The following is an 18,935-nucleotide window of genomic DNA, read 5'->3' as shown; positions in this document are numbered from 1 at the left end:
TCTAATGATCTTATCCTCTGCAGCAGAGGTAACTCTGGGTCTTCCTTTCCTGTGACGGTCCTCATGAGAGCCAGTTTCATCATAGCGATTGATGGTTTTTGCGACTGCACTTGAAGAAACTTTCAAAGTTCTTGAAATGTACCGCATTGACTGACCTTCATGTCTTAAAGTAATGATGGACTGTAATTTCTCTTTGCTTATTTGAGCTGTTCTTGACATAATATGGACTTGTTCTTTTACCAAATAGGGCTATCTTCTGTATACCACCCCTACCTTGTCACAACACAACTGATTGGCTCAAACGCATTAAGGAAAAAATAAATTCCACAAATGAGCTTTTATTCTGGACAACCTCTCCCTTTCTGTCTTTCTCACTCACTTTCAAGTTAATGTCATCTCTCCCATCTCTTACTGACACCTACCCATGAGCCCCCCTCTTTCCAGTTACTATATACAACATCCTCAACCACTGAGCACCAAACGATACCAGACGTCCACGGATGTTGAAAAGTAGTTGAAATTTGGTCAGTCTACCCTGGCCTTGATGTTAATGTCCACAGACGAACCGGACTGGACCATGTCTGAACCTATCATAGATGTATGTTTCACAAGTTTGAATAGTACAATACAGTGAGTAGGCACAGTAGAGAACAGTACGATACAATACAGGAGTACAGTACAGTAAAGAAAAGTAGAGTATAGTACAATAGAGTACAGTATATTGTACTTCCATGAAGTTGTAGAAACATCTCAAGGATGATTAATGGAAACAGGATGCAACTGAGCTCAATTTCAAGTCTCATAGCAAAGGGACTGAATACTTGCATATAAGGTATTTATGTTTTTTATTTTTAATAAATGTGCAAACATTTCTAAAAACTGTTTTCGCTTTGTTATAATTGTTACGGCGTTCTTCGTTTGTCGAAAGAGAGTCGGACCGAAATGCAGCGTGTTGGTTACTCATGTTTTTAATAGACAAATGACGATACATGAAATAACAAAAAACAACAAACGGAACGTGAAAAACCTATACAGCCTGTCTGGTGAACACTAACACAGAGACAGGAACAATCACCCACGAAATACAAAGCGAAACCCAGGCTACCTAAATACGGTTCCCAATCAGAGACAACGAGAATCACCTGACTCTGATTGAGAACCACCTCAGGCAGCCAAACCTATGCAGCACACACCCCTAATCAGCCACAATCCCAATAACTAAAAAACCCCACTAAGAATTACAACAAACAATAAACCCATGTCACACCCTGGCCTGACCAACTAATTAACTAAAACACAAAATACTAAGACCAAGGCGTGACAGAACCCTCCCCCTAAGGTGCGGACTCCCGAACGCACCTCAAAACCATAGGGAGGGTCCGGGTGGGCGTCTGTCCATGGTGGCGGTTCCGGTTCGGGACGTGGACCCCACTCCATAAATGTCATAGTTCCTCCCCTTCGCGTCCTGGGATGATCCACCCGCCGAACATGGCCGAATAGTGGTTGACTGGCGGATTCTGGCTGACTATCAGATCTGGCAGATCCTGGCTGACTGGCGGATCCTGGCTGACTGGCGGATCCTGGCTGATTGGCAGATCCTGGCCGACTGGCGGATCCTGGCTGACTAGCAGATCTGGCAGATCCTGGCTGACTGGCGGATCCTGGCTGACTGGCAGATCCTGGCCGACTGGCGGATCCTGGCTGACTAGCAGATCTGGCAGATCCTGGCTGACTGGCAGATCTGGAAGAGTCTGGCTGACTGGCAGATCTGGAAGAGTCTGGCAGACTGACGGCTCTGGCTGCTCCATGCAGACTGGCAGCTCTAGCTGCTCCATGCAGACTGGCAACACTGGCTGCTCCATGCAGACTGGCATCTCTAGCTGCTCCATGCAGACTGACAGCTCTGGCTGCTCCAAGCAGACTGACAGCTCTGGCTACCCCATGCAGACTGGCAGCTCTAGCTGCTCCATGCAGACTGGCAACTCTGGCTGCTTCATGCAGACTGGCAGCTCTGGCCGCTCCATGCAGACTGGCAGCTCTAGCTGCTCCATACAGGCAGGAGGCTCCGGCAGCGCTGTAGAGGAGGAAGGCTCTAGAAACGCTGAACAGGCGGGAGACTCCGACAGCGCAGGAGAGGGAGAAAGCGCTGGCTGCGCTGAACAGGCGAGGCGCACTGAAGGCCTGATGCGTGGTGCTGGCACTGGTGGTATTGGGCCGAGGACACGCACAGGAAGCCTAGTGCGGGGAGCTGCTACCGGAGGGCTGGGGTTTGGAGGTGGTACTGGATAGAGGACACGCACAGGAAGCCTGGTGCGGGGAGCTACCATCGGAGGACTGGTGTGTGAAGGTGGCACAGGATGGACTGGACCGTGAAGGTGTACTGGAGAGCCTGAGAGCAGGACTGGCACAGGACGTGCAAGGCTAGGTAGGTACACAGGAGGCCTAGTGCGTGAGGCTGGCACATTTTTCACCATCCGACTAACATGCACCTCAGGACTAGTATGGAGCGCTGACCCAGGTGCCATTAAATCCCCGACACGCTCCGTCGGACGAATATTGTACCTAAAGCACCAAACTAGCAACTCCCTCATTATTTTCTCCTCCAATTTCCCCATTAACTCCTTCACAGTCTCTGCTTCGCTCACCTCCAACACCGGTTCTGGTCTCCTCCTTGGCTCTTCACGATAAACAGGGAGAGTTGGCTCAGGTCTGTCTCCTGACTCAGCCACTCCCCCTCTGAGCCCCCCCCCCTAAGAAATTTTTGGGGCCTCGCTCTGCGCCGCCGTCTCTTTCTTTTCGACTCCATTCTCCTATAGCCCTCTTCGCACTGCTCCAGCGAATCCCAGGCGGGCTCCGGCACTCTCTCTGGGTCGGCCGCCCACCTGTCTATTTCTTCCCACGTCGTATAGTCCATACTGTACTCCTCTTTGGGCTGCTCCTGTTTCCTCTTCTCCTGCTGCACCTTTGGGCGGCTACACTCCCCAGGTTTAGCCCAGGGTCCTCTCCCGTCAAGGATTTCCTCCCATGTCCAGAAATCCTTAATACGCAGCTCCTCTTTGGGCTGCTCCTGCCTGTTGACACGCTGCTCGGTCCGTGTGTGGTGGGTGATTCTGTTACGGCGTTCTTCGTTTGTTGAAAGAGAGTCGGACCGAAATGCAGCGTGTTGGTTACTCATGTTTTTAATAGACAAATGACGATACATGAAATAACAAAAAACAACAAACGGAACGTGAAAAACCTATACAGCCTGTCTGGTGAACACTAATACAGAGACAGGAACAATCACCCACGAAATACAAAGCGAAACCCAGGCTACCTAAATACGGTTCCCAATCAGAGACAACGAGAATCACCTGACTCTGATTGAGAACCGCCTCAGGCAGCCAAACCTATGCAACACACACCCCTAATCAGCCACAATCCCAATAACTAAAAAAACCCACTAAGAATTACAACAAACAATAAACCCATGTCCCACCCTGGCCTGACCAACTAATTAACTAAAACACAAAATACTAAGACCAAGGCGTGACAATAATGGTCTATTGTGTGTAGATTGCTGAGAAAAAATTGTATATTTAATCCTTTTAGAATAAGGCTGCAACATAATAAAATGTGGAAAAAGTCAAGGGGTCTGAATACTTTCCGAAGGCTCTGTATATGTGTGATGTAATACATTTATACAACGGGTGGGTAAAAGTACAACAAAAAAATACATTATTCATATAATGATTTACATATACATTATTTTTTACCCCTTTTTCGTGATATCAAATTGGTAGTTAGTCTTGTCCGATTGCTGCAACTCACCTATGGACTCGGGAGAGGTGAAGGTTGAGAGCTATGCGTCCTCTAAACATGACCCTGCCAAGCCGAACTGCTTCATGACACACAGCTCGCTTAACCTGGAAGCCAGCCGAACCAATATGTCGGAGGAAACACCATCCAGCTGGCAACGGAGGTCAGCTTGCAGGCGCCCGACCCACCACAAGGAGTCGCTAGAGCGCGATGGGACAAGGAAATCCAGGCCGGCCAAACGCTGGGCCAATTGTGCGCCGCCTTAAAAAATGTATTTTGATGAATTTATTCATACCATTTCATAGTCCCGACACAAATCTAGGTTTGCTACCCAATCCGGCTGGTTGTTCGTTCTATCGGTTCAGTTGCCAGAGTCATGACCCAGTATTTTTGTTCTGCATCTATGGACTCGACCCAGTCGTTCTATTACCATACTGGCAATGTTGTTATCCCTTGCTTGCTCGTTAGCCAACTATGGCTAACTTACAGTCACGTCTAACAGTGCAGTCAGAATAACAACAAAATAGCTGCATTTACATTTGTTTAAGCTGTTTTCTAGTGACAATTTACAGCATTTTGATACATCCATAACAATGAGCTAATGATACGCGATTTCACCTGGCATAGAAAATGTGTTCTCTCGTCAGGACACTTGTTCGGAGGAGCTAGCCAACAACACAGCTTGCACAATCACTTAAAACGGAAGCTGGAAAGACTGCAAACTAGCTGCACTTTGTTTTGTTTTACCTGTTTTCTATTGACATTTCTTTGTATATATCCATAAAAATTATGCTGGTTTATAATTTCGACTGGTTGAGAAAAGTTGCCTGCCTGTCTGTCTCATCCCAACTCCCACCCTTACATTTTCCCATTACTATGGGAAAGCTGGAGATCGAATTTCAATACTGAAACAATGTTGCAAATGTCAGAGAGACAGACAGTAAGGTTTATACAAATCTCTGCTATTGAAAACCAATTGCTAGTCTAAAAGAAATGGAAGATAATGTCTAGATGCTTTTAACAGTGGATATCAACTTTATAAATTGTCTGACTGGGCTGATAAGACAGTGGATTTCACAGTGAGATTGAAATGCCTATTACTCTGTTCCAAGTCATAGCTTTAGCCAGTAGTAACTTGTGGAATAGACACTGTCTGGAATGCGTTTTAACAAATCAGTGTCAAGGATTAGAGCCACCCATTGTATAAATGTATTACATCACACATATACAGTGCCTTTGGAAAGTATTCAGACCCCTTGACTTTTTTCACATTTTGTTACGTTACAGCCTTATTCTAAAATTTATGATTTTCTCCCCCAGCAATCTACACACAATACCCCATAATGACAAAGTGAAAACAGGTTAAGAAACGTTTGCACATTTACTAAAAAAATAAATAAAATAAAAATACCTGACATAAGTATTCAGACTCTTTGCTATGAGAATCGAAATTGAGCTCAGGTGCATCCTGTTTCCATTGATCATCCAGATGTTTCTACAACTTGATGGTAAAATTACCACCTGTGGTAAATTTAAATTGATTGGACATGATGTGGAAAGGCACACACCTGTCTATATAAAGTCCAACAGTTGATTGAGAGCAAAAACCAAGCCATGAGGTCAAAGGAATTGTCCGTAGAGCTCCGAGACAGGAAGTGTACCAAAACATTTCTGCAGCCATTGAAGGTCCCCAAGAACACAGTGGTCTCCACAATTCTTAAATGGAAGAACCACCAAGACTCTTCCTAAAGCTGGCCACCCAACCAAACTGAGCAATCAGAGGAGAAGAGCCTTGGTAAAGGAGGTGACCAAGAACGCAATGGTCACTCTGACAGAGCTCCAGAGATCCTCTGTGGAGATGGGAGAACCTTCCAGAAGGACAATCATCTCTGCAGCACTCCACCAATCAGGCCTTTATGGTAGAGTGGCCAGTCAAAGCTACTCCTCAGTAAAAGGTACATGACAGCCCGCTTGGAATTTGTCAAAAGGCACATAAAGGACTTTCAGACCATAAGAAACAAGATTCTCTGGTCTGATGAAACCAAGATTGAACTTTTTGGCCTGAATGCCAAGCGTCACATCTGGAGGAAACATGGCACCATCCCTACAGTGAAGCATGGTGGCGGCAGCATCATGCTGTGGGGATGTTTTTCAGAGGCAGGGACTGGGATACTAGTCAAGATCAAGGCAAAGATGAACGGCGCAAAGTACATAGAGATCCTTGATGAAAACCTCAGAACCTCAGACTGGGGCAAAGGTTCACCTTCCAACAGGACAACGACCCTAAGCACACAGCCAAGACAATGCAGGAATGGCTCCGGTTCAAGTCTCTGAATGTCCTTGAGTGGCCCAGCCAGAGCCCAGACTTGAACGCGATCTCTGGGAGAGACCTGAAAATAGCTGTGCAGAGATGCTTTTAATCAAATTTGATCCATTTTAGAATAAGGCTGTAACATAACAAAATGTGGAAAAAGTCAAGGGGCCGTAATACTTTCCAAATTCACTGTATTCTGTATGTAATGCATTGAATAAGGATTGCTATGGCATGTGACAGCTAATCCATAAGTAGTGGTAGGAGTGATATAATTACCAGATCCATTCATGTTTAGGCAAGTAGTGTCCCAAATGTGATATTGATTCAAATATCTATGTAGTTAAATAACCAGTACAGTAAGATATAAACTTGTCATCTTTTTAACAATGATCTCTTCGCATTCCCTTCCCAGGAGTAACCTTGTAGAAGGTATCGGCAATCAGTACATCAAGAGTTGTGTGTATGACCCGACAACGTCCCCACTGTGTCCCATTTTCAGACTGGGTGACTTGGTACAGCTGTCTGGCTTCAACTTCGCCACCATAGCCAAAGTGGTGAGCAATAATAATATACTATTTATGAGTGAAGCAGGTTTACAAGCACCTGTCAATCCATGGGTTGGCTGTGTGTTCGGTGTTGGTGATCATAGTGTTGGTGTTTATTGTTGAGTCATTGATCGATGGTGGCGTTATTGGTAACGAGGTATGCTCTGACGAAGGTTATTACCGAGGGAAAGATGTGTAAAAAACACAGAAATTGCTTCTGATTTAAGTGTCTGGAGACTCCTTTTTCACTTAGGCGTTATTGGTACCTCCATTGATTGGCAATGTTGATGGCATAGTATTGTGTTGTTTGGGGTTAGTTGTACCCTCATTGACTGGATGTATTGTACTGATTGTTATGTGACAGGGCGGGGCGATTGGTATCGTCATTGACTGGACCTGTAATCTGGACTATGACCAGTCAGAGTGTAAACCGGTCTACACCTTCCACGGTCTCTATGGAAATCCCAATGAGACAGACATGGCTAGAGCGTCTGTTGGATACAACTTCAGGTAAATAAAACATCTGCCAATGTGTGTCCTGTGTGGTCTTGCGGTTAGTGCTACAGACTCTGGTACAACTTTATCCCATATTCGGTGTGGGTTTGAATCTGACTCACTGCCTTTCTGACTCGCAATCTTGCCTGCATTTCCTGTCTCATCTTCACAGTCCTTGCTCAATAAATCAGAAAAACAAACATCTGCAACAACAGTGAAGTATTTATTGGCCTTTCTGTTAAGGGCCCCTTTCTTATTGTAAATCGAAAAGCCTGTTCTGAATTTTGAATAAGTGAAAGAAAAACACTTAGAAAGGGGTCTTGTTAGCCAAGTGACTAAGAAGAGTATGCTGTATACGACTGTATTCATTATACAGAGTACTCTTAGTTGCATGGCTTAGGTAATGTAAAAGGCAGAAGAGAGAGAAATACAGATCTGATTAAAGCACTAGCCTAGAGGCTGCTCAAATGTTTACATTTTGTGCTTTAGGTATGCAAAGCATTATATGGAGGACAAACAGGAAAAAAGAACACTTCTGAAAGTGTTTGGGATTCGATTTGACATCATTGTTCGTTCAGTGGTAAGTTCATGAAGTTCATGGTTGCGATCCTTGTAATGTTCCAGCCAGTGTTTCTGAATTCCTCCCTTGCAACGGTAGATGAAAACGATGAAGATTGTTAATCGTATTGTTATTTCCCAGGCCAGAAAATTTGATATCATCCCAACACTAACAGCTATAGGGTCTGGCGTTGGAATCTTTGGAGTGGTGAGTCTTGCAATACTACACATCCTATCTGGTATTTCAAAGCAGACAGAATCTCAAGTAGCCTACAGTATCTCTTCAGCAGCTTGCATAGTGTAGACTAAACAAACAAACAGCTTTAACTATTCAATCGTGTGACAGCGGTAGTTATGAACACATAGTTAAATGTCCACTGAGTGCACAAAAGATTAGGAACGCCTTCCTATTATTGAGTTGTATCCCCCTTTGCCCTCAGAAGAGCCTCAATTTGTCTTGCCCATTCGCCCTCTGAACGGCACACATACACTATCCATGTCTCAATTGTCTCAAGGCTTGAAAAGGATTCTTTAACCTGTCTCCTCCCACTCATCTACACTGATTGAAGTGGATTTAACAGGTGACATCAATAAGGGATCATAGCTTTCACCTTGATTCACCTGGTCAGTGTATATTATTTCTTTATGTTTATGATGCTAATAATCGTGTTGTGTTTCCGAAGGCGACTGTAGTGTGCGATCTGATCCTTCTGTATCTACTACCAAAGAGGGAGTTCTACAACAACATGAAATTCAAGGTCACAGAAACAGTAGAGCAGGTGAGTGAGTTTCTAACTTTTTCGTAGCATTGATCCTCAGTCATTCAGTTTAAACAAAAAAATGGCAGCATAGAGGCATTCTATAAATAGTTGTACAGAAAACTAGGCAGACAGACCCTTAACAACACACAGTAATTTACCCAGCAGTTCATGTGTTTTCTCTAAGAAATACATGGTGTAATTGTCTCCTTCTTTGGGGAAGGCTACTAGGTCCCACTTTATTTGCATAGTCCCAAAGAGATGATCTCTCTTACATACACGACCAATGTGTATGTAATGAGTTGTGCTAGACATTCTATAGATAAACGATAAGTAGTGTATCATTTTTAAATGTGGGCATGCTTTTTTCCTCCGAGAAAATAACAGCTGAGTGTGGCTGAGTGGGTGTGGCGGATTTCAAAACTATTCCGCTATATCGATCCCTCCGCATTGTAACATCTTTTGGGAGGTGCACAGTGATACTGTGCGGAGCTCGATTTGGCCTCCAAGCCTCCAGAGGCTCTCTAATTGCGTCACGGAGCCTCCGGATCACATTGGCGTTCAGGGTTAGGGTTGAGTTGGGATATGGGAAATGAATCTAAGGTTGGAGTTAGGATGAGTGGATAGTTACTTGAATAGTTTGTTGACAAGTGAACATCTATAAAGCATCTATTGGGGACTATTCAAACAACGTGTTTATTTCCATCCCAGTTTTAAGTAACAGCATGCATGTGGACAGATTGAAAGTCCTACTGCCATTATGTAGTTAAAGTCTAAAGAAGCTGTCCCTAGATACATATATCCCTTCAGATGGTTACCAGGCAACACAGACAGATGATGTTCTGTTCTGACAGAAGTAGAGAAAACGGAGGGCAGATCTTAACCTGCTGTCCTCCTCTCTTGCTACTACTCCTACTCAGCTATTCTCTTTAAAGAGGCTAAATGAGACGGGAAGACCGTTGGTTTTTTATTTGCAGTGCGACAACCTGAGGCTGGGTATAAACACGTTCATCTATTACATCCCCGACGTCTATGCAGGACCACAAGTCTCAGCCAATATAATCCTACAACATAAAGTGAGTGCATGGAGTGAAAAGTAAAGTGTGCTTTGTCTTGGGGCAAGGATGCTGGTGCATGCTGTGTTCTAACACTGATCAATTGAAGGTTTTGAGGGATTTTAGGTTATTTCATGATCTTTTCACTGTTTTAATTTCCATTCATTGTTATATTTTATGTTGTGTTTTGCCTAATATACGTGTAACTACTGTATATGTATGCTGCTTTCTTGGCCAGGGTTTACTTGAAAAAGAGACTTAAATCTCAATGTGACTTCTCTGGTTAAAAAAAGCTTACAAAGAAGCTGTTTAAAATGGAATATTATTTACCTTAATCTGGATGTAATTCACTTATATTCAACCCTCACATTTAGTAAATATTTTTTTAATACACTGCTCAAAAAAATAAAGGGAACACTTAATAAACAACACAATGTAACTCCAAGTCAATCACACTTCTGTGAAATCACTTAGGAAGCAACACTGATTGACAATAAATTTCACATGCTGTTGTGCAAATGGAATAGACAACAGGTGGAAATTATAGGCAATTAGCAAGACACCCCCAATAAAGGAGTGGTTCTGTAGGTGATAACCACAGACCACTTCTCAGTTCCTATGCTTCCTGGCTGATGTTTTGGTCACTTTTGAATGCTGGCGGTGCTTTCACTCTAGTGGTAGCATGAGACGGAGTCTACAACCCACACAAGTGGCTCAGGTAGTGCAGCTCATCCAGGATGGCACATCAATGCGAGCTGTGGCAAGAAGGTTTGCTGTGTCTGTCAGCGTAGTGTCCAGAGCATGGAGGCGCTACCAGGAGACAGGCCAGTACATCAGGAGACGTGTAGGAGGCGTTAGGAGGGCAACAACCCAGCAGCAGGACCGCTACCTCCGCCTTTGTGCAAGGAGGAGCAGAAGGAGCACTGTCAGAGCCCTGCAAAATGACCTCCAGCAGGCCACAAATGTGCATGTGTCTGCTCAAACGGTCAGAAACAGACTCCATGAGGGTGGTATGAGGGCCCGACGTCCACAGGTGGCGGTTGTGCTTACAGCCCAACACCGTGCAGGATGTTGGGCATTTGCCAGAGAACACCAAGATTGGCAAATTCGCCCTGTGCTCTTCACAGATGAAAGCAGGTTCACACTGAGCACGTGACAGAGTCTGGAGACGCCGTGGAGAACGTTCTGCTGCCTGCAACATCCTCCAGCATGACCGGTTTGGCGGTGGGTCAGTCATGGTGTGGGGTGGCATTTCTTTGGGGGGCCGCACAGCCCTCCATGTGCTCGCCAGAGGTAGCCTGACTGCCATTAGGTACCGAGATGAGATCCTCAGACCCCTTGTGAGACCATATGCTGGTGCGGTTGGCCCTGGGTTCCTCCTAATGCAAGACAATGCTAGACCTCATGTGGCTGGTGTGTGTCTGCAGTTCCTGCAAGAGGAAGGCATTGATGCTATGGACTGGCCCGCCTGTTCCCCAGACCTGAATCCAATTGAGCACATCTGGGACATCATGTCTCGCTCCATCCACCAATGCCACATTGCACCACAGACTGTCCAGGAGTTGGCGGATGCTTTAGTCCAGGTCTGGGAGGAGATCCCTCAGGAGACCATCCGCCACCTCATCAGGAGCATGCCCAGGCGTTGAAGGGAGGTCATACAGGCACGTTGAGGCCACACACACTACTGAGCCTCATTTTGACTTGTTTTAAGGACAATACATCTAAGTTTGATCAGCCTGTAGTGTGGTTTTCCACTTTAATTTTGAGTGTGACTCCAAATCCAGACCTCCATGGGTTGATAAATTTGATTTCCATTGATAATTTTTGTGTGATTTTGTTGTCAGCAAATTCAACTATGTAAAGAAAAAAGTATTTCATAAGAATATTTCATTCATTCAGATGTGTTATTTTAGTGTTCCCTTTATTTTTTTGAGCAGTGTATATCTTACATGCTTTGTTTGGTTTCTCTTGAGAGTTTTAGGTTTAAAACAAGGGACACAGGAACTAGTCAGATACAAATGGATCCTTCTAAGTCTGAGTCTGTCTTTCAGGAACCTTTAGATGAGTTCTCGTCAGAAAAATAAGTATCCAAGGTAAGCACATTGTGTGTGTGTGTGTGTGTGTGTGTGTACGCGCGTACACATGCATGCGTGTTTGTGTGCACAATTTTGATCACCTTAAACTGTAAAAGTTTGTGGTTAAAGTGAGTGAAAGACCAAAAGATATTGTGCTGTAGCATATAATTGATGTCTTCTTGGCCACACAGAAACATTCAGATGAGGTGCTAGTGCATCAATGACTTACTGCAATCAATCTGAGGTTTGTGTTGACTGGTGTGGGTCCTCTGGTTTCTGTTGGAATACTTCAAAAAAATCCCTTCTCCTTTCCTCCCTTCCTTAAAGGAATAATCCACTCATTAGTCCACTGTTGAAATCGTCCCAAAAATGTTTGCATGTCAGCAGTGAAGAACTCAAGCTGTAGCACTTTTAAGATGCCACATCATCATCATGATGATACTTTTTGCACTATGTAATGCATTTTGCATGTGGTAGTGCTATACTTTGCTTTTTGAAAGTAATTTATCTTGAAAACTGACATGCTAAACATTTTGGGACTGTATTAACAGTGCACTGGGCACAAACAGGTTGAATCAATGTTGTTTCAACATCATTTGTCAACATATTATGACGTGGAATGTACGTGGAAAATACATTGGATTGGGAAAAAGTAATCAACTATTGTTGCGTGGTGCCTAAGAACAGCCCTTAGCCGTGGTATATTGGCCATCTACTACACCCCTTTGGGTCTTACTGCTTAAATATAGCATTCGCACAGTCATCAACAGCTATTGTTTCAATTTCCTCCAGAGTTCAACTAAAAATAGGCCTTGGGTTTAAAGCTATGGTTGATTTCAAGTTGAATGATATATGTAGTGGATAGTTCCATCTGTGCCACTGAATTAGTCTGACTTTAATTCCAGTGTGTCTACAAATTCATAATTGATATGTTGGATTCATGTCTACATCTCAACCAAAAATAAAAGTTAAAGAACAAGACTAAGCCAGTGGCTCAGATTTCCTTTAAATGTCTTTGGGCTGTGTTGTCAACCAAACACAATTCAATATTACTTTTGTAACACAGTAAATAGCCTGAAGTTAAGGTTATTTTACAACCTAAAATGAGTAACACATCCACATCCATCATCAACCATCTCCCTGACCACCTTCCTCTGATCAAACCATGGATTGTCCCTCTCCATCTTTAAAGGATGCATGCATTCAAAGACCAACCTCTATTGGTTGGCCTAGCCAACTATAGCTAGGCTACTCATAATGATGTATTGGTTGTTTGTTTGTTTTTTGCTTTTGAAGTGCTTTGAGATTGTTATGAAAATACATTTAGTAAATAATTATTATTCAAATTAAATGAGATCAAACTTAATTTGTCACATGCGCCGAATACAACAAATTCTTACTTACAAGCCGTTAAAACTTCTTAGGGATAGGGGGCAGTATTTTCACGTCCGGATGAAAAGCGTGCCCAAAGTAAACTGCCTGCTACTCAGGCCCAGAAGCTAGGATATGCATATTATTAGTGGATTTGGATAGAACACTTTCTAAAACTGTTTGAATAATGTCTGTGAGTATTACAGAACTGATTTGGCAGGCGAAACCCTGAGCACAATCCATCCAGGGAATTATTTTTTTAGGTCAATCTGTTTTCCATTAGTTTTCTATGGTAAGCCCATTTTAATAGGAATCTGGTTGCAGTTCCTATGGCTTCCACGAGATGTCAACAGTCTGGTTGATGTTTTTCTTTTGAGAAATGAAGAAGTAGCCCTGTTCTTTCCATGTGTCACTCCAGGTGGACTCTCGTCTTTTGGTGCGTGCGACCTGGAACGTGCTTCACTTTGTTTTCGTCCGGTATTGAACACAGTTTATCTCGTCTTAAATTGGATAATTTATTTATGTTTTACGATACCCAAGTTTGGATTAGGAACGTTGTTTGAAATGTTTGGACCAAGTTTACATGTAACTTATTAGATACTTTGTAGTCATGTTGGGCGAGTTGGAACCGGTGTATTTTCTGAATCAAACGCACCAAATAAATTGACATTTTGGGGATATAAAGAAGGAATTTATCAAACAAAAGGACCATGTTTGTGATGTTGCTGGGACATTTTGGAGTGCCAACAGAAGAAGATCTTCAAAGGTAAGGCATGAATTATATCGTTATTTCTGAGTTTTGTGTCGCGCATGGCTGGTTGAAATGTGACTTTCATGTGTTTGTATGCGGGGTGTTGTCCTCAGATAATCACATGGTCTGCTTTCGCCGTAAAGCCTTTTTGAAATCCGACACTGAGACATGGTTAATAAGAAGTTAAGCTTTATTTGGATATGTTATACATGTATGTTTTCTGAATTTTTATTATGAATATTTCTGTTTTAGAATTTGGTGCAATGCAATTTCACTGGATGTTGTCAAATCAATCCCGTTATCGGGATCTGAGCAGGAAGGGATCACTAAGAAGTTTTTAACAGTGCACTTCAAGAAGAGTTCAGAAAATATTTACCAAATGAACTAAAGCAGTAATAAAAATAATAATAAAAAGTAACACAATAAAATAACAATAACGAGGCTAGTAAGGGGTAGTACGTTTGAAGTTCCTCGGCGTACACATCACGGACAAACTGAATTTGTCCACCCACACAGACAGCGTTGTGAAGAAGGCACAGGAGGCTGAAGAAATTCGGCTTGTCACCAAAAGCACTCACAAACTTCTACAGATGCACAATCGAGAGCATCCTGTTGGGCTGTATCACCACCTGATACGGCAACTGCTCCGCCCACAACCATAAGGCTCTCCAGAGGGTAGTGAGGTCTGCACAACGCATCACCGGGGGCAAACTACCTGCCCTCCAGGACACCTACACCACCCGATGTCACAGGAAGGCCATAAAGATCATCAAGGACAACAACCACCCAAGCCACTGCCTGTTCACCCCGCTATCATCCAGAAGGTGAGGTCAGTACAGGTGCATCAAAGCAGGGACCGAGAGACTGAAAAACAGCCTCTATCAGACTGTTAAACAGCCACCACTAACATTGAGTGGCTGCTGCCAACACACGGACTCAACTCCAGCCACTTTAATAATGAAAATTGATGGAAATTGATGTAAAAATATATCACTAGCCACTTTAAACAATGCTACTTAATATAATGTTTACATACCCTACATTATTCATCTCATATGTATATGTATATACTGTACTCTATATCATCTACTGCATCTTTATGTAATACATGTATCACTAGCCACTTTAAACTATGCCACTTTGTTTACATACCCTACATTACTCATCTCATATGTATATACTGTACTCTATTCCATCTATTCCATCTTGCCTATGCCGTTTTGTACCATCACTCATTCATATATCTTTATGTACATATTCTTTATCCCTTTACACTTGTGTGTATAAGGTAGTAGTTTTGGAATTGTTAGGTTAGACTACTCGTTGGTTATTACTGCATTGTCGGAACTAGAAGCACAAGCATTTTGCTACACTCACATTAACATCTGCTAAGCATATATATGTGACTAATACATTTGATTTGCTATATACAGGGGGTATAGCATAGAAGGAATTTAGCTCATCTGGTAGGCTCGTGTCACTGGGCAACTAGCGTCTGGGTTTCCCTTCGTAGTCCGTAATAGTTTTCAAGCCCTGCCACATCCGACGAGCATCAGAGCCGGTGTAGTAGGATTCAATCTTAGTCCTGTATTGACGCTTTGCCTGATTGATGGTTTGTCTGAGGGAATAGCGGGATTTCTTATAGGCGTCTGGATTAGTGTCCCGCTACTTGAAAGCGGCAGCTCTAGCCTTTAGCTCGATGCGGATTTTGCCTGTAATCCATAACCCTGTTTGGGATATGTACGTACGGTCACTGTGGGGACGAAGCCGATGACTGAAGTGTATGCTCCTCAATGCCATTGGATGAATCCCGGAACATATTCCAGTCTGTGCTAGCAAAACAATCCTGTAGCGTAGCATCCACGTCATCTGACCACTTCCATATTTTTCTCTCTCTCGCTCTCTCTCTCGAATTCCTGGCTGCAGACTAGTAATTAATAAAGACTTGTTCTTATTCTGTCGGTATCGATAGTCTAAGAGTTTAACCACGTGGTATGGTTAAAAGATTCAGCAATGGTCTGCAACTTTCATCCTCCTGTGATTGAGAGAAACATGGTCAAGTTAGAATTTCTCAAAGTTGGGTATTATTTGAAATTTTACAAACAGTATCATACTCACTCATTCTTCTTATACAACAATATCATATCTGAGGCTATTATATAAACAGCGTTATGTTAATGTGGCCACACTGTCTCCCATGAGCTTCCCCAAGTTGTAACAAATGGACCAGTTCGTAGCTGGATTCTTCACCGAACTTTTATACCTTCTCCGGCACATGAAATTTGTTCGGACCTCAAGTTCTGTGAGGTGGAAGAAACTCCTTTGTTCTCTATGAAAATTCACTCAGTATAAGAGACAATGTGGCCATGAGGCGGGGTCTTCTCCTGAGGAATTTAGGACCTCTCTCTGACCACAGCAGTCTGGTTGTAGAAGCAGAGATCGGAGGATGGTGCTCGCTGTACCCAAAGAGGGCAACGTCATGACACCTGCATTAAAGTCCCTGGCCACTAGGAGTGCCGCTTCTGGGTGAGCGTTTTCTTGTTTGCTAATGGCTTTATAGAGTTGGTTGAGTGCGGTCTTAGTGCCTGCATCGGTTGGTCTGTGGTGGTAAATAGAAGGCTAAGAATAATATCGATGAGAACTCTGTTGGTAGATAGTGTGGTCTACAGCTTATTATAATGTACGCATCGCGCACCAGCTGTTATTGACAAAAAGACACACACCCCCCCACCCCCCACCCCTTGTCTTACCAGATGTAGCTTCTCTGTTCTGCCAGTGCATTGAAAATCCCCCCAGCTCTATATTATCCGTGTTGTCGTTCAGCCACAACTCTGTGAAACATAAGATATTACAGTTCTTAATGTCCCGTTGGTAGGATAATCTTAATCGTAGGTCATCAATTTTATTTTCCAACGATTGCATGTTAGCAAGTAGAATTGATGGCATTGGGAGTTTAGTCGCTCGCCTACGGATTCTCAAAAGGCAGCCTGATCTGCATCCTCTTTTCTTCACGCAAATGACGGGAATCTGGGACTGTTCCCGGAGAGCAGTATATCTTTTTCGTTGGACTCGTTAAAGGAAAAAGCTTCTTCCAGTTCGTGGTGAGTAATCCCAGTTCTGATGTCCAGAAGTTATTTTCAGTCATAACTGATGGTAGCAGCAACATTATGTACAAAATAAGTACAAAAATAAGTTAAAAACAACGCAAAAAACAAGCAAAATAGCACAATTGGTTACGGGCATGTATAACATCAGCCATCCTCTTCGCACCATCTTAATGAACTACTGTCCACATTTTGAGGTTACTGTAACTATACATTTCTTATTATGTAATCACATCACATGAAGTGTGCATTTCAAGATTCCATGCATAGGTTGTCATAGGTCTGTGGAGATCTTCACAATTGCTGTAATAATCTGTATAGAATTTTGAACGACATCGATCACTTGCTGTAATCTCAACTGCAAACAGGTAATTTGGTTTTGCTATTAGATGAAGTACAGTGATAACGCATTAATTACAATATGGTGATTAGAATTTGGTTGTGCTTTTAGATGGTTGAAAGCATAGTGATAACATATTGGAAATTCAACTAACATTATTTTTGAGTGGGTGAATATAGGTTGCAATTAATCAACGTCTCAACCAAATATTACCCAATTAATGACTGTCACGACTTCCGCCGAAGTCGGTGCCTCTCTTTGTTCGTTCGGCGGTCGACGTCACCGGCTTTCTAGCCATCGCCGATCCACTTTCCATTTTCCATTTGTTCTGTAATTGTCTTTTCACACCCGGCTTCACTCAACTAATTACTTGTTTATTATTTAACCCTGATTGTTTATTTGTATTTTCAGTCTGTTATGGTATGCTCGTGATATTACTTTGTACATTGGACATTTTGAGTAAAAGTACGTTGATTACCCATATCTGCTGCCCTGCGCCTGACTCCCTACACCAGCTACACATAGACCTTTTTACTTCGACTTTGAAATTATGTGGTGTGCCCAGTGGGAGTGGACTAATTAAAAAATATCATTTTTTTTGGTGGATTATTTCTTAACTACAGTAATCCCTGATCTGACATGACTGGATAGGTAGACGCTATGCATTAGAACCATTGCTTACATACTTACCGTCAATACTTTTGTCAAGGAAGGGAAGGAGGACGGAAGGATGCATTTTGGAAAGTATTCAAACATGGACTAGAAGAAACACATCAGTTAACCACATGAGAATGTTACAGTATTTGTGGGGAGTCAATTCTTAGAAATTCAAAACATTTAACATCTGACACAGGTCTTTCCTGATGTGCACACTCTAATCTATGCCCGCTGTGACATAGGCCTATTGAACTGCCCAGTGGGCTAAATGGCCTGTTTTTTAAAGTCCCATTTGGCCATGTTTTCTGTTCCTCTCCTACAGGAGTGATCCTAAAAAGGGCAGATTCATGACTCTTGGGCTCCAGACAGCAGAAACAGGTGGATCCGGCTCCAACTGCAGAACACAGACTCCAGGCTGTACTGCCATGCAAAGGACACTTGGACAGGAAAATACAGTCTCAAACAACATTCTTCTCTCTTCAGCTCAATTATTCAACTGCTAATTATTTATACCTTCAAATCTTGGCAACAGACCTCAAATGATGCTATCTGTTTTGGAGATAAACCGAGATAAATACAGGATATTATTCTTTCAGAGACAGAAGCAGCTGCGCTCCTTTGTTCGCCTCATAATAAGAATAAGAATACCCTAACCCTAAAAGCACTGTTCTCTCAACATTGCAGAATTAGCACTGAGTATTAGTTGAGTGTTGGTTCATTTCCTCGAAGCTCCATGGTTTATAACACATTTTTAGCAGCCCTTCTACTTTATGGGAGAACCACCGATTTCCAACGTGATATGACCATTATAACACAGTTCCATAACATGTTTAGAACACGGTTATTTATACTTTATGGTAGCACCACCCATTTCCAACCTCTTCCATCGGCACAGAGCCCTCAATGTTGTCTTCAAGAGACAACACTAGAAGGACTACTGGTGGGGTACTCCACTTTGAAAGACAAATAATTATGTATTTTAGGTTAAATCTTTCTCATTTACAGTTTGCGATTGCCATGTGAATTCAATAAACCATGTTCTGAGTTTAGGTTTTACTCTTGTATGCCTGTTTACAGGTTACTTACAAAATAAAAAATTATTCAAAAATTATTC

General features: G+C 42.8%; 1 protein-coding gene across 4 annotated transcripts in view; it reads left to right on the top strand.

Annotated features, from left to right (window-relative positions):
• Positions 1-18,932, top strand: part of LOC135548745 (P2X purinoceptor 1-like) — a 53,911-nt gene extending 34,979 nt beyond the window's left edge. For 2 of the 4 annotated variants that reach the window (XM_064978641.1, XM_064978643.1), the window contains 8 exons: positions 6,525-6,666; positions 7,022-7,167; positions 7,642-7,732; positions 7,853-7,918; positions 8,394-8,489; positions 9,446-9,544; positions 11,575-11,616; positions 18,144-18,932. In XM_064978641.1, the coding sequence (XP_064834713.1) occupies positions 6,525-6,666; positions 7,022-7,167; positions 7,642-7,732; positions 7,853-7,918; positions 8,394-8,489; positions 9,446-9,544; positions 11,575-11,607 (673 nt within the window). In that variant the 3' untranslated portion in view covers positions 11,608-11,616; positions 18,144-18,932. The remainder of the gene's footprint in view (positions 1-6,524; positions 6,667-7,021; positions 7,168-7,641; positions 7,733-7,852; positions 7,919-8,393; positions 8,490-9,445; positions 9,545-11,574; positions 11,617-18,143) is intronic. The other 2 variants (XR_010456878.1, XM_064978642.1) reach the window with 2 other exon arrangements.
• The last annotated feature ends 3 nt before the right edge of the window (positions 18,933-18,935 follow it).

This window comes from Oncorhynchus masou, chromosome 11, assembly GCF_036934945.1.
Source record: "Oncorhynchus masou masou isolate Uvic2021 chromosome 11, UVic_Omas_1.1, whole genome shotgun sequence".
In the NCBI taxonomy this organism is placed as follows: Eukaryota; Metazoa; Chordata; class Actinopteri; order Salmoniformes; family Salmonidae; genus Oncorhynchus; species Oncorhynchus masou.
This window is presented reverse-complemented; position numbering and strand designations above follow the sequence as displayed.